This window comes from Lepidochelys olivacea (genome assembly GCF_965140295.1).
Source record: "Lepidochelys olivacea isolate rLepOli2 genome assembly, chromosome: 2".
Lineage (NCBI taxonomy): Eukaryota > Metazoa > Chordata > Testudines > Cheloniidae > Lepidochelys > Lepidochelys olivacea.
In genome coordinates, this window is record NC_140412.1 from 268,356,607 (window position 1) to 268,372,611 (window position 16,005).

Sequence of the window (16,005 nt, forward strand, 5' to 3'; positions counted from 1 at the left end):
AGAAGAAAAACTTAGTTTTGTTAATGAAGTCAGGAGCTAAGGCTCTCAAGACACATAGGAGCAGAGCTTTTGAGTAAGAAGTTGCTATTTTCAATTTCACTTTTCAGGGTAGAATAACACCTTCCACTGTTCTTGCTGCACCAGTTTAACCACACATCTTGATAAACAGTACAAGAAGTTCTGTTCAAAAATAATTTCTAATTCACTTAAAAGCCCTCTTTCCACACTGGTGAGCTAAAGTATATTTACACTTTTTCAACTAGAACCATGTTTTAAACTGTGCCAAAGCAGTTTAAACATTGTTTAAAGCTACAGGCCTTATGCAAGATTGAAACTATTTATTTGTATGGCAGTAGCACCTAGGAGTTGCAGTTATGGAGCAGGACTCCATTGTACTAGATGGGGTACAAACAGAGTAAAAGGAATCCCTGCCCCAAAGAGCTTCCAATGTAAGTAAGCATGTTTTTTTCTCTTCCATTTTGCTGCTTGCCATTTACTGACCCAAAGGAAGTCCTTTGACTAACTGCAGCACACTTAAAATGGGAAGGAAGGAGAGGTGATGACAAGAAAGAAGCTGCTAGGAAGAGGATTTTAGCTGCAGGAGAATCTATCCATCTTGGGAAAATGCTCATGCTTCAGATGACCTCCTGTGTTACGTCAGACTGACAAAACCTCGAATACAACGTGTTAAAACACAGCAGACAGGATAAATCAGGTAATAACATTTATTGGTCCATAAAAGTTAACATGCAAGCTTTCTCATGCCAAAGATGTTAAAATTATTCAAGTGCTGGCAGTTTATACAAAAGCAGAGACTAAAAGGTTGTATGGATGTGTTCACAGTGATTTAAATGAACACAATGGTATCGACTATATATCAAAGTCGCTGGATGATTACACCCAGGCTGCTGAAAGGTATTCTCTGCACCCCCATCTATTTTCTAGAGCAGACTGACAATAGCAGTAAACAGGAATGGACATACTTACTTGTTCATGTCCGTTGAGGTTTAGAAAAAGGGGGAAAACTGTTGCCATAGTGACTACTGATGGAACAGAAGGCCTGAAACTGCAGAGTGAATGGCCAGTTCCCCATTACAAGTAATTCCTTTTCACTCAACCTAACTATAATAGGCCAAATCCTGAGAGGCCTGGACAGTGCTCAGAAACTCTTAAGCCTCAGGTCAATATTCTCCTGAAACTAAGACCTGAGTCCAGTATATACTATAATCTTTACAAAGATGTTTTTGACCTGAATGCACTGCAGTAGCTTCATGTTAACTCCACAGGGGCATGCACTTCTCTGATGCGAACACTTATTAGCAGCCAGCTGCAATTAATGTAAATGAAAAACAAAATTGAGTTTTCAGTGTTACCCCCTCACAAATTTTTGTTCTGATTCAGAGATTGAAGACCTGGCTCCTAAGCATGGTGGAAGATATTTATCAGACTTATTTTTGCAGCGATTTTTTCCCCCGGACTTTGGTTCTTTACAGGATAACTAGGAAGCGTAAAAACAGCAGCCAAGCAAAAATTAGAACACCCCCCCCCCACAAGCCCCAACTCTATACTAAATGTCACAATTGCAGGGTCTTTTTGGTCCTTGTGCTGAGTTTTCTATATTTTAGCACACTGGCAGCCTGCCCCTGCCCTGGAAAAAACTCATTGGCTTCAGGGGAGACTGGATCAGGGCCTTGGTGCATATACAATCAAATTTAGGCCCCAATCCTGCAACTTCCTCCATGTGGGCAGTTGTGTCCGCACAGAGCCGCACTGTCTTCAGCAGGGCTTGATGCAGGTGCAGCAGTCTGCTCAGTCTCACAAAGTTAAATGATCAGAACCTTAATTTGGTGCTAGGCTAGCAATAGAGCAAAATTAGTTTACACTTTGCACACGTGACTAAGCCATGTAATAAAGAGCTATGCAGAAGCATACACCCATATTATCCCGTCCATCAATGTTTAAACAAAGGAGAACAAAGTGCCTCAGAAGAATTACATTCCCTACCCACCAAAGAATTCTTTCCGCCCTGGAATCTGTGTACAAACAGCACCATTTACAGGCTGTAGGGCCACTAATATCCCAGCATGGAGATGTGTTAGCTAATGGAGTGATCACAGTACTACAACATTATTTCAGTTGCATGGCTGGAGAAAAAAAAAATCTTTAAAACAAAAGTTCTTGGATAATTTTTTATGTAGTTTTCCCATTTCCCATATGTACAGAAAACCCACTTTGTTTCCAGTCATTAGACTTTTAAATACTGAGGAATTGCAAAAATCTTGTCTTTTTTGAGAGAAAGAAAACCCAACACTTAATAAAATCACATAGTAATAAATGTTTGGTTTATAAATAGTGATCTTACACTTAATATTGGCAGTGTTATGCACGCAAGCAACACTTGACTATCTTATAAAAACTACATTAACTCTGTAGCATTTTTTTTAAAATCAGCAAATTCTCAGAAGGGACCACTCAAGTTTTCCAAGACATGGTTCATGTTGATGAGGCTCTTTTGGAAAGTGTTGGAAACACTGTTGGAAACAGTATTGTTTTTTAAAAACAAGTGGATTATTATTATTTTTTAAAAAGTTCTCACCTGGGTCACATCTAACCTCATGTTCCTGTTTTCCCTAAAATAAAGTCCAAGAACTAAAGAAAAGCATTGACTGCTCAAAATAAAGATTCAATACATTTTTATACAGTGTGTGTGTGTTTGTGTGTATAACAGATTGACATACACAGCAAGGTAAGCTTTAACTGGAAAGGTCTTCAAACAGGAGTTGGACCAACACTAAAGTAAAAATCATCTCAATAATGAGTTTGACAGATATAAAGCCAAGGTTCATGCCCTCCCTTCCCCTTTGTAGAGTTCACGTGAGCACACTGAGCATCCTTTCTTCTCAAGGGCTCATGGATTTAGAAGCTCATGAGTGTGCTCCTCTAAGAGAGGGAAGTTTGAATGTCTGCTTTTACTTACCTTTATAACGCGATAACGTCCTCTTCCAATTTGCTGGAGCTGATGTACTTTTATTAGGCAACTATTTACAATCATGCTACCATGTATTTTCTATTTTAACATCAAGGAGCCCAGTTTCTATTTCCTGCAAAAGGCCCTGGGAAATTTCCGGCTGCCTCTGCTCTGCGCTATGAATTCTCAGGTGATCTTTGAGCGACTGTTTATACCTAAAGCTTTTGCCACACTCGGCACACTGGTAGGGCCGCTCCCCCGTGTGGATCCGCTGATGTTTCAGAAGATGATGCTTCCGAATGAAGCTCTTCCCGCACACCGTACATTGGTAGGGTCTCTCTCCCGTGTGCAGTCGCTGGTGGTTCAGAAGATGCTCCTTCCGCATGAAGCCTTTCCCACAGTCTGCGCATTTATAGGGCCGCTCCCCCGTGTGAATCATCTGATGCCTGATGAGTCCTGAGTGACAATTGAAGTTTAAGCCACATTCAGTGCATTCATAAGGTCTTTCCTTGGCGTGGTTTCTCTGGTGAATTATAAGGCTTATCTTCAGACTGAAGCTCTTCCCGCACTCGGCACAGGTGTGTGGCCTCTCACCTGTGTGGATTCGACAGTGGTTTGTTAATTTGGATTGCTCGGTGAAGCCCTTCCCACACTCTGTGCACATGTAGGGCCGCTCTCCCGTGTGGACTCTGTAGTGGTAGGTGAGCCTGGACTGGTGGATGAAGCTCTTCCCGCACTGTGAACACACATAAAGCCTCTCACCTGTGTGGAGCCGGAAGTGGTTGTTCAGATTGGATTGCTGGGCAAACTTTTTCCCGCACTCGGAGCAGGAATAGGGTTTCTCAGCGGTGTGGGTTCTCTGATGTGATATGAAGATGTCTTTCTGGCTGAAGCACCTCCCACACTCACTGCACAAATATGGTCTTTCTCCCAGTTGGCTTCCCTGTTGGGCGGCAACGTTTGGAAACTGACCAAACTCTGTTTCACCTTGAGTGGATTCCCCCAGACTGTGTGCTGTAGAGGTTGCGTTTGAGATGAGCTGCATGTTTGAATTGGGCTGATTTTCGCAGCTGGCTACTTGGAAAACACATGCTTCTGATCTTCCTGATAAGGTCACAGGCAGTTCCTGGTTCACAGGACCTCTCTCCTGAGGACGCTCCTCATGTTTGACCAAGAACCTATCATCTGCTAGAGGGGGAGCGGGGGGAGAGTGGGGGGGGGGGAAGGAGGAGATAATCCTTACGTTACTTATGCATCAATTTGAAATAAAGAAACCCCTTAAGATTTGGAGGTTTCTGATTCATAATGGAATCCCATGAAGTTGGATTTCTCTTCTACATGTGCTACAAAAATGCTCGGAATGGTCTGTTGAAACAGTGCCAAGTAAGAAAGACTTCACTCTCAATCTGTAGGTACTAGAACAGGGGAGGGCAAACTATAGCCCGTCAAGGCTTTCAATCTGGCCCGCAAGAATGCCAGCCCGTGGTGCAGCAGGGCTAAGACAGGCTCCCTGCCTTCCCTGGCCCCACACCACTCCTGGAAGCAGCTGGCACCATGTCCCTGCGGCCCCTGGGGGAAGCAGAGGGCTCCGTGCGCTTTCCTTGTTTTCAGGCACCGCCCCTTGCAGCTCCCACTGGGCGGGAACGGGGAACCGTGGCCAATGGGAGTTTCAAGGGTGGTACCCACAGGCGAGGGCAGCGCGCGACAGAGCCGCCTGCCCCACTCCACCCCCAGGAGTCACTGTCGGACATGCTAGCTGCTTCTGGGAGCGGCACGGGGCCAGGGCAGGCAGGGAGCCTGCCTTAGCCCCACTGCAAACCGCTGCCACCCCAGAACTGCTCAAGGTAAGTGGCACTGGGCCAGAGCCCGCACCCTAAACCCCTCCTGCACCCTGCACCCCAACCTCCTGCCCTACCCCGCACTCCTCCTGCACCCCAACCCCCTGCCCTGAGTCCCCTCCTGCACCCCAACCCCTTGCCCTGAGCCCCTTCCTGCACACCGCACCACCTCCCACACTCTACATTCCCTCCTGCACCACAACCCCCTGCCCTGAGCCCCCAACCCCCTACCTTGAGCCCCCTGCTGCACCCCAACCCCCTACCCTGAGCCCTCTCCTGCACCCCAACCCCTTGCCCTAAGCCCCTTCCTGCACACCGCACCCCGTCCCATACCCAACCCCCCTTCCCTACATTCACGGCCCTGCATATAATTTCCCCACCCAGATGTGGCCCTCAGGCCAAAAAGTTTGCCCACCCTGTACTAGGAAGTTACCCATATCCGGCTATTTACAGAGAGTTCTCCATTGGGCTAGCTCCTCACCCCAAACTGGCCTCTAGATTGACGAGTCAAAAATGAAGCTCTAAGAATCATTCTTGCCATGTCCCATCATTTTTCACCAAAATTACAACACAGCTGGCTCTAAACCTTATTTATTGCCTGATCATACAACTGGTGTGGGACAGGAGCCGAGTGAAAATCTTCCCCTTTTTTTCTAGTGCGTTACACCAAGACGACATTTTGAGCTGAGTTATTTTGTGATGAGTTTCACTTCTAAGAAAAGTGTAAATCCAAAGCTTTGGAACTAAGAAGGGGCAATACATGTGTCTAGATCTGTATTCAGTCACACCAAGATAAAAGGGGACACACTCTCTCTGATTTCCTAGTGCTTTTCAAAATACAAGATCATTCCCTGTGATGTTTCCAAAGATAAATTGAGGACTTCTACCTAGAAATCAGAGTCACAGAAGAGCCTTGTGCTGTATGGAACCAGCCTTCTATGTACACGTGATTAGTGTTTTAAGCCCCCATCTTGCAAGATGTTCTGCACAGGTGGAGGACTGTACAGAGCTCAGGACAGGATCAGGGTTTATCTGTTTACAGAAAGTTTTATATATAGGAATAAAAACTGGTATGGAGTGGAGTGAAGCTTTCACTGTTATGGAGAGAGGAAAAACAACATTCCCAACTGTATAAGAATTAAGGGACTTACAAGTGCTGTCAAAAAATCGTTTAAGTATTAATATTCATTTTACCTGGCCAAGTGGTATAAGGTGATATTTACTGTGTGGGGCATGGATGAATACTTAATGAACAACTACTGGTTCTTTTATCAATAAAGCACCTTTAAAATTAAAAAAAATTAAAAACTGAATGTTACAAGGCCCTCAATCCCAACACTGGAGGAAATCGGTCATATTGCAGTCTGCCTCCTTCTGGTTCTCTACACCATACTCTGCCTTCTGGGCCATTTTTAATAACAAAGAAACTGAAGACCAAGTCCAGTTCTGTGGAGATCAGTCACAAGAGATGGGCACTCTTTCCAGGAGGAGAGGAAAAATTAGTCATATCCCCACTCTTTTTACGCTTGGGCAACTAGGGTTCCTAGCCCACACAGCTGCTGAAAACTTTCCCCTCAAGTGGATTCTCCACCTGTACCCCACTGGAAATCTAACAGCTGTCCCTTCACCTCCGACTCATTAGCAAAGCCCTGCCTCTGTCTTTCCATTGGAGCTGCATCCATGGGGAATGTCCTCCCTCCAGGATGACACTCTAAACCGAAAATGTACAGAGAGATGGCTCTGCCTGGGCCTCCCAACAAATCCAGGGGACCAGCCACCTCAGGGAAGTAACTCTCAGGCAATTTACTCACTGTTCCTCAGTTATTTCACTCCTGTACTCACTGGTGCAGGTACTTCTATGCGTTTCTTGTTCCTTAGCATTCTCTTGAGCTCGTATGCTCTGCTCCTCTTCTTGTTTAATCCATGAGATAATGTCCGTGGTAGAAATGGGAGATTCTGTTCAGAGGAAAGAGGGTGACATCACAGCTTATGTATAATCCACGGAACATCTTATTCAGTATTTGAGAGCTGATCTGAAACCAACACAATGGACCAAGTATCCGGTTGGAGCAAACTGGCACGACTCCACTGAGAGTTGCATTAACATATACCAGTGGTGAATTTGACTATTTCTTTGCTGGAAGAGATGCACGTTCTGACGGTTTGCACATGTTAAAATGGAAATTAAAAAATATGGGGTGAATATATCAGATGATCAGAACACTCTGAAGAGCCAGAACAAGGAGAGATTGGTGCAAGAGCAGGATAATAAAAACCTGCTCACAGGAATTTAAGCTGTGACTACATGAGCAGGATTCTCAACATTAACTGCAATCAGTGTTCCAAATGGATTTTATGTATTACCTGTGCTGGGACCGGCAGAGACAGAAGTAACTGGGGCAGGTGGAAAGTCATGAATGACGTCTGCAATGAAGATAAGAAAATGGTCAGTTAAAACGTATCAAGCTCATGTGTTTTTTCCTCATATTTCTATTCTTTGGTGGAATTCCCTACTTTTAACTACACTCACTTTTCCATTTCAGTCCATTACTCACCTGTGCTAGATTCTGTAGGGATCTCTCTCACTTCCAAGTCCTGCAGCTCCCCAGCACAGAGCTCTTCCCCTTGTTCAATCCGCGATAAAATATCAGGCTTGGAAATTGCATGGTCTGTTCAGGGAAAAGAGGTATTGAGGATATAGTAAGTACTGATTTTAGTTTTAAAGGGGTTCTCCTGGTTTTAAGCCAACCTCCTTGCCTCTCTGGAAGAGACAGATAATCTGCACAGATGTGAGAAATGGTGAACGAAGATCATGCAGAAGAGCAAATGTCTGCTGGAAAATGGGAGCTCCTTACAGGATGGGGGGGGGTTCCCTCACACAACCTCAAAGTGCAGACTGCTGGGCTTTACTGGGCTGCTGGAGAAGAAAGGCAACCTATAGGATATCAAGGAACTGGAAGGTCTCTAAGTGTGTTGGACACTTCTCCAAAGCTCATCATCATCGTATCTTGAGAGAAAAACCTGCCACCATTCATGAGCAGCTGTCAATCCACCCACAGCAAGATATGCAGACATGTCAAGAATACCGTGAGGCTGGCAGTATCAAAGGTATCTGGCAGATCTAAAAGAATCAGACTAGACACTTGGATCTTCATTTCTTTCCAGGAAGAGATCACTGACTAAGGAGCCAGTCTAAAACAAAGGTGCCTGTGCTCAGATTTCCTTGGCTCCTCCAGATACTGCCAGAGTTGCCTTGCTATAATCCTCATCATAGAAAGGGGGATTCAAGACAAGTCAATAATCAGAAAGACAGTCTGTACCAAGGGACAGTTTCCAGAGCAAGGACCTAGTAATCACTTCCTCAAAACTTGCTGGCACTCTCAGGTTTGCATAAATTAACAGCACCTTAGTCCTCCCCAATATCAGGTGGGCCTGGGTTCTTGTGTGAACCTTTTGCAAAGCCCTAATTTTAAAAATGTGTGTTTCTAGTATAACATGGGCAGAAACCTTGAGACAGCCATTAATGCAGAAGATCTTGCAACACCTTCACACAATGAATAGGTCAGGTTTCTGGACATGGCCGGAGCTTACACCAAAACAATTAACTCAGTACCAGAAAACTCAGAAGGTGGGGGGACCAGGAACCCCGTTAGCTTTTTGAAATCTCTCTAAATTGGGAAGATTTGTGGAGCTGGTCTATCACACAGGGTCTGAGATAGGTGCTGATCCACCAGAAATCAGAAGAAGTTGAGAACAGCCTTGGGATAGAAGAAATTCATCAAGTCAGATTGCAAAGCCTCCAATAAGTGTAAAATGCTCTTTACCTAGTGAGATCAAAGACTCATAGTTGCCCTTCATCACATTCTTGTAAAGCTCTTTCTGCCACTCTTCCAAATTCTCCCACTTCTCCCGGGGAATTTGGATTGAGACATCATCAAACGCCACTGGGACCTGAAATCACAAGTGTCACACACTCAGCACCTTCTGCTGCTATCGCCTCCTGACACCAGCTATCCTTTCACCTTGTAGAACAGACAAATGGGTTGGAAATTGCAGAAATTTAGCTTTGGGATGACTGCCCATTGGTCTATATATAAGCAGGTGGGTCTCCCTCCCATGTCCAGTCAACAGGTGTCCACTCCAGAATAACCATCATGAAAACTGGCACCAAATGATGGCCTTGCTAGAAGTCTCTGCATTGAGACTGGAATGGGCTTGGAGAGTGAACTACTTGCTTACCCTTAGAGGTGGTCTCTCCAGATCAGGTACAGTAGGAGCGACAATGGCACTGTGAGTTGGGAGGCAGTGGGAGTGGATTAGTCATGTTTATATGGAAAACATTTTAAATAGTATTCCCACAGAAACTTTAAAATTTTAAAAAAATTAGACAAAGCATTTTAGAAGTCAGGAGCATGTAGTTATGGCCTTTGATTTCAAGAGGATCTATATACATCTAGTGACTGTTAAAGGTATTATTTAAAAATGCCTTTCACTTCTGCTTGCTAACCAGCCCCCTAGTGCTGACATCACTACACGTCAAAAATCTACTTTGCTTTATCCAGTACTGAAGAACACTGCATGCACTATACAAACATTTGTCTTTTGAGTATTTATACCACACATCACCCTGGAATCCAAGCCCCTCTCAGTAAGATTACTTCACTATGCATCTAATCTAATGGCCCAAAAACCCTTTACAGAACACACATTACTCGTAACTTGGCTATTTAACATGGATCACTCAGTTTCCGAAGTGCTGGAGAGGCTATGGACCAAGAGGTGACTAACTGCACATGGTAATTTTGCCCTATTTTTAATCATATATTCTAGAATCAAGTATTATTCCATTGTTCTCAGATACTGTACTGGAACAAGGTACAGCTCAAACACCATTCTTGTTCGGAGTTTGTGGAAAGACAACAGGTAAAAACTGTAGACTGGAAGCCATCCCAAACACGGTGGTTTTTCACAGTATGGGACTTTGGGCCAGATCCTGCTTTCACTTGCAGCAGAATCTGGAATAGTCAGTGAAGTTAATGGAGTCATTCCAGTTTTACAATAGGAACTGGCCCATCAGCTCTCCCTGTAGAAAGTGACATGCCTCTGAAGAGAGCATTAAGACCATTACCTTTTATGAACAATGTAGAAAACTATAAAATATATAATTTATATAAAAACAGATTGAATAGATTTCCTCCCCATTTAAATATATATATTTTTTTAAAAACAGATGAATACCTGGCTGTGGATTATAATGACTAACAGTAGATTGTATTCATTGTCATCTGTCCTTTGCTTGGTTAATATACCTATGTCCGCAAAATATATATATTTTTTCAACTTAATAGAAATTGTTTAGATGGTCCTTACCCAGAAAGTCAGATCTATAGCTTACATTTCTTAAAGTTTGGGAGACTTTCAGTAGGAGGTTATGGTTTACTTCTCTCTTAGATTTTTAATTTAAAAAAAAAAATGTTAATAGTTTTAAGCCATGTACTTATCCTGGAAAGCAGCATTACTCAGCTGGTTGAAGATACGTTGAAAAATGCATCTAAAATTTGAAAGCATCCAATATCCCACCCAAAGAGCTTTGTTAAAAGAAGGTTATGTTTGCAAGCGTAGCCTATGAAATGAAAGAGCTTTGAAGCAACCAGCTCTTTGGGCAGCTAGGCAGCACCATCTGCTACCAGAGCCATAAAATGCTCTCATACAGTAGGGGCAGCATGCCTTTAATGGCTGGCAGCTGGTCACAAGCCCCACATGGAGGGCACAGGAGCAACTGGTGAGATGAGGAAGGCGGAGGGGGCAGAGCCTTCCCCTTTCTGCGCACACGGTGGCGGGCCAAATAAAAAGATCTGGCAGGTTTCATGTGCCCCCCGCCCGGGCTGCCAGTTGCCTATCCCTTATTATGGTCCAGTGGTCAGGGCCCCCCAAAACAGAGGCCTTGTGCGAGTATGCATTGGTTAATTTGGGCCTGGCTATCCACCAACAGTTTTCAAACAGGCTGTTAAGATGGAATTTTATTTTGTCCATCCTGTATGCTAATTACTGGGGGCAGGGGCATGTCGCATTAACAGAGGTGAACCCAAAGGGGGTCACGGCATGATAAAGTCTGGGATAAACACCGCACTAGATAGTGCCCAACTTTATTGTGTGAGGCAGGGGTCCAGGGTCCCAGGGAAAACAGCATGTAATCATGCCCACCTAGGGACTGTACTGTAATGCATATGGATAAAGAAGCAGACTTAAGTTTAGGGGAGCAACGGATTTTGGCATTTCCAGACTTAAGTGTTTCACTTTGGAAGCATAAAATTATTTTAACATAGGGATTTTTATATGAAATTTCTTGTTTTGTTTTTTTAAAAAAAAGATTTTTTTTTTTTATATTGAACTGTTCGCTAGACTGCAGCAGAATGCTCATTCTGCATGATACACTGGAGTAGGGCAGTGCAACATGGGTATACATTTCATAATTGCTTTCACATATCTTGTGGATTAAGTACTTGCTTAATAAGCAATACAGCTAGCAGCCAGTCAGACTGCTCCTTCCAGCCAAGCTATTTTACAATGGTGATTTATAGGGACATAAAAACTTCTCCGATACAGTATACATTAGTTTTACACGAAAGTACTAGATGGGTTACTGTTACCTTTGGGTCTTCTCCTTTACTAGCAGGGGGAATTCTTAGGATCCAGAAGTTCCTGTTCTTCAGCAGGTTCTCCATGTTCTCCAGTCTTCTCTGCAGCAGTCCATACTCCTGGATCAGAGTTCCCAGCACGGCCCACTTACTTTCCAATTGGTTACCAAACTCTACCACTGTTTTCTCACAGTCCACAAATTTCTTCTCAGCTGTCCCTGATCTCCGCTCCAAATTCAGCAATCGCATAGCATGAGACTCCACTTTCCTCTCCACCGCTTGAACAGCAGCTACCACAGTCCACAAGGAAATAGCCGCAGTCTGCAGTTGGGTTTCTTTCACAAAACTTACATCTGGGATAAGGGGAGCTTGTACCTCTGTGTCCCATTCTGATGCCTGTTTGCAAGGACAAAAATTAAAGAGAGCTGGGTTTATGTTCCCAACTAGCAAAATAAGCTACAAAGAGAAACAACACAGAAGTAGATCACGTGCTACAGGCTGTTCAAACCTTGCAATTAGATCTTTGTTTTTAATAGGGTCAAATTTAGAGTTGTGCAAAACAGTCCCAACAAAACCAATATATGATCTAGTGGACTGATAGTCAGGAGACCTGGGTTCTATTCCCACCTCTGCCACTGATCTGTGTTGTAACACGTGTTGTATAATTTCACCTCTCTGTGACTGCTTCTTGTCTACACAGTTAGCTCTTCGGAGCAACGACTGTCTTTTACTATGGGTTTGTATAGGCTGAGCACATTGAAGCTCTGATCTTGGTTGGGGCCTTCGGGCATTATTGTAATACAAAGCAAACACCACCACACCAACCCATCTGTGCTGGGATTATTACGAAGTGAAAACTCAGATGATGTGCACCACTAAGGTTCATAAGCCTTGCTAACACACCTGGGACAGTTTGCAACAGAGCCAAGCAAAACTCTGGTTACTACTGAGATTTGATTTGAGGCTTTGGGTCTGTTTGACACTCAAAACGAGATTTAGAGGGGTAGCCAAATTAGTCTGTATCCACAAAAACAAAAAGGTGTCTGGTGGCACCTTAAACACTAACAGATTTATTTGAGCATACATTTTCGTGGGTAAAAAATCCACTTCTTCAGATGAATGGAGTGAAAATTACAGATACAGGCATAAATAATATATATTGGCACATGAAGAGAAGGGAGTTACCTTACCAGTGGAGAACCAGTGATGAAAAGGCCAATTCAGTCAGGGGGGATGTGGTCCACTACCAATAATTGATGAGGAGGTGTCAAAACCAAGAGAGGGAAAATTGCTTTTGTAGGGAGCCAGCTACTCCCAGTCCCTCTTCAAGCCCAAATTGATTGTGTTAAGTTTGCAAATGGATTGTAGTTCTGCCGTTTCTCTTTGAAGTCTGTTTTTGAAGGTTTTTTGTTGAAGCATGGCTACTTTTAAATCTGTTATTGAGTGTCCAGGGAGATTGAACTGTTCTCCTACTGGCTTTTGTATATTACCATTCCTGATGTCTGATTTGTGTCCATTTATCCTTTCACAAAGAGACTGTCCGGTTTGGCCAATGTACATGGCAGAGGGGCATTGCTGGCACATAATGGCATATATATCACATTAGCAGATGTGCAGGTGAATGAGCCTCTGATGGTGTGGTTGGGTCCTATCATGGTGTTGCTAGAGTAGATATGGGGATAGAGAAGGCAACTGGGTTTGTTACAGGGATTGGCTCCTGGGTTAGTGTTTCTGTGGTGTGGTGTGATGTATAGTTGCTAGTGAGTATTTGCTTCAGGTTGGGGGCTGTCTGTAAGCAAGGATTAGCCTGCCTCCCAAGGCCTGTGAGATCGTTTTCCAGGATAGGTTGTAGATCGTTGATGATGCGCTGGAGAGGTTTTAGCTAGGGGCTGTATGTGATGGCCAGTGGTGTTCTGTTATTTTCCTTGTTGGGCCTGTCCTGTAATAGGTGACTTCTGGGGACCCATCTCGCTCTGGCGATCTGTTTTCTCACTTCCCCAGGTGGGTATTGTAGTTTTAAGAATGCTTGATAGAGATCTTGTAGGTGTTTGTCTCTGTCTGAGAGACTGGAGCAAATGCGGTTGAATCTTAAGGCTTGGCTATAGACAATGAATTGCGTGGTGTGGTCTGGATGAAAGCTGGAGGCATGTAGGTAAGCATAGCGGTCAGTAGGTTTCCGGTATAGGGTGGTGTTTATGAGACCATCACTTATTTGCACTGTAGTGTCCAGGAAATGGATCTCTTGTGTGGACTGGTCCAGTCTGAGGTTGATGACAGGGTGGAAATTGTTGAAATCCAGGTGGAATTCTTCAAGGGCCTCCTTCCCATGGGTCCATATGATGAAGATGTCATCAGTGTAGCATAAGTAGAGGAGGGGTGCTAGGGGACGAGAGCTGAGGAACTGTTGTTCTAAGTCAGCCATAAAAATGTTGGCATACTGTGGGGCCATGCGGGTACCCATAGCAGTGCCACTGACTTGAAGGTATAAGTTGTCCCCAATTTTCCATCTCTTGGTATTGACACCTCCTCATCAGTTATTGGGAGTGGACCACATCCATCCTGTCTAAATTGGCCTTCAACATTGGTTCTCCATTTGTAAGGTAACTCCCTTCTCTTCATGTGCCAACATATATTTTTGCCTGCATCTGTAATTTTCACTAAAGAAAATTTTCACATGCATCTAAAGAAGTGGGTTTTTTACCCATGAAAGCTTATGCCCAAATAAATCTGTTAGTCTTTAATAAAACAATATTTGGGATGGGAATTTCATAAGGAGTCATGTGAAAGAAAATCTTCACATAAACCCTATTAAGGCAAACTTTTGAGCACTCTGCAGTTCTAATCCGGATAGAATAGTCAAAAGATCTGTTAACATTTTCACTATAGGTAATGTTTAGAGGTTTATAATACATTGGTCTGGGACTTGACCCACAGGTTACATCAGCAGAGCTGCCGCTGATTTGCTAAATTCATTACAGCAATTCTGCTATTTTCTTTCTTTAGAATATTCTGGCCTGACCAATTCTTGTCTGCCAAGCTGAAACACACACTTCACTCAAACCCCTCCTTAAGACTCACTTCTTCCACAATGCCCACAAAAAGCAACTCGACAATAGTAATGTTTTATGAAGAAAAAAAAAAAAAAAGCCACACTTAACCGAACCACCGGAATATGCATAGATCCAATACCTAAATCCTGCCGGCTGCTCTGTGTGGGCAGAACCCTGTGCATTGCCCCACTGAAATCAACAGGACTAGGGATGAGCGCAGAAGCGCCATCACCAAGGAACACTGTGCAGGACCAGGGCCTAACTGGCTGACAGATAATCCTAGAGCTGTGAGAGCCCCATATCCATTCCCTTCTCCTTGTTACACTCACTAGTCGTGTCTAAAAATCAGGCCCCAGGCCTACAACTGAACCCGCAGAGGACGACCCTGGCACCCCATGGAGATGGCGCACAGTCTTCCCCAGGGCGCTGGGGGCCGAAGAGCGGCAGCAGTCAGTCCCTTAGGCGGGAAGGCTCCTGACCGGCCCGCGGTTTACTGTGCGCCCAGGGGAGCAGGGCGCAGCCCGGGACACCCCCCGGCCAGACAGGCTCCGCTCCTGCACCTGCGCCACCGAGCGCGCAACCCACGGCAGCCTCCGGGGCCACTCCGGCCAGACGCTCCCGCAGCCTCTGCGCCCCCGGCAAGAGCAAACCCCGGGCGGGACCTGGCACGGACCCGACACCTGGCTCAGGGTATTTGGGCCGAGCGGGGGCGCCGGTCCCTGCAGCGGGGGAAGCACCAAAGCCCCGGGCCCTGCTCCCAGCCGGAGTCACCCGCGCTGCTGCCCGGGACCCCGGGACCGGCCGCCCCCGCCCCGGGGCCCAGCCCCAGCCCGGCCGGGCAGCGCCGCGCTCCCCGCGGGCCGCTCCCGGGGCCCGAGGCCCCCCCCGCCCGCCCGCCCGGCCCTTACCTGGGCAGCGGCCCGCTCGGCCATGGCCCCCCCCGGGCGGGGCTGCTCCCGCGGGCCCGGCCCGGCCGAGCCCCGCTCCCGCCGCGGGCTGGGCAGAGTCCCGGCGCCGCCTCGCTAGGGGCTGGGGCTGGGCAGCGCGGCCACGCCGGGGAGGCAGAGTGCATGCCGGGAGTTGGCGCCCCCCTCCCCCCCCGCTCCTGCAAAGAGAAGGGGTCCCAGGAGCCTGCCCGCGTAGGAACAGCGCCACCTACCGTGGGCGGAGCGCAGGGCCGGCTCTTGGGGTCTGCGTCTGCCCCCTGCCCGTGCTGGGGGCGCATCTACCCCCACCCCTTTGCACAGGGCTCGGGTCTTCGTGCCTGAGCAGCGCTGCTATGAACTCCCAGCCAGCTGACCCCATCAGACACGAGGAGCCCTGGCTACCCCTGGGGCGAGCTGTGCCTGTGGCCTGGTCTGGGGACTAGCCTAATGGTTTCTTGTTGAAAATCGGTGAAATCGCCTATTTGAGAAGATCAAGCTAGTGCCCGGTTAGGAGCTGACCTAGGGCGACCAGATGTCCTCATTTCATAGGGACAGGCCTGATCACAGAATCATAGAATATCAGGG

At 45.9% G+C, this 16,005-nt stretch overlaps 1 protein-coding gene across 2 annotated transcripts; it reads right to left on the reverse strand.

Annotated features, from left to right (window-relative positions):
• Positions 1-711: 711 nt before the first annotated feature.
• LOC311515912 (zinc finger protein 398-like) lies at positions 712-15,551 on the reverse strand. 2 transcript variants are annotated; one of them, XM_084619411.1, is made up of 7 exons: positions 15,403-15,551; positions 11,457-11,840; positions 8,631-8,757; positions 7,362-7,475; positions 7,171-7,230; positions 6,649-6,762; positions 712-4,153 (listed from the first exon to the last, which is right to left on the reverse strand). In XM_084619411.1, exons 1-7 carry the CDS (start codon positions 15,424-15,426, stop codon positions 3,054-3,056), a joined length of 1,923 nt encoding a protein of 640 aa, XP_084475537.1. In that variant the 5' UTR covers positions 15,427-15,551; the 3' UTR covers positions 712-3,053. The 2 variants fall into 2 exon arrangements, with proteins under 2 accessions (XP_084475537.1, XP_084475536.1); XM_084619410.1 differs by having other exon boundaries at positions 712-4,156.
• Between the last annotated feature and the right edge of the window lie 454 nt (positions 15,552-16,005).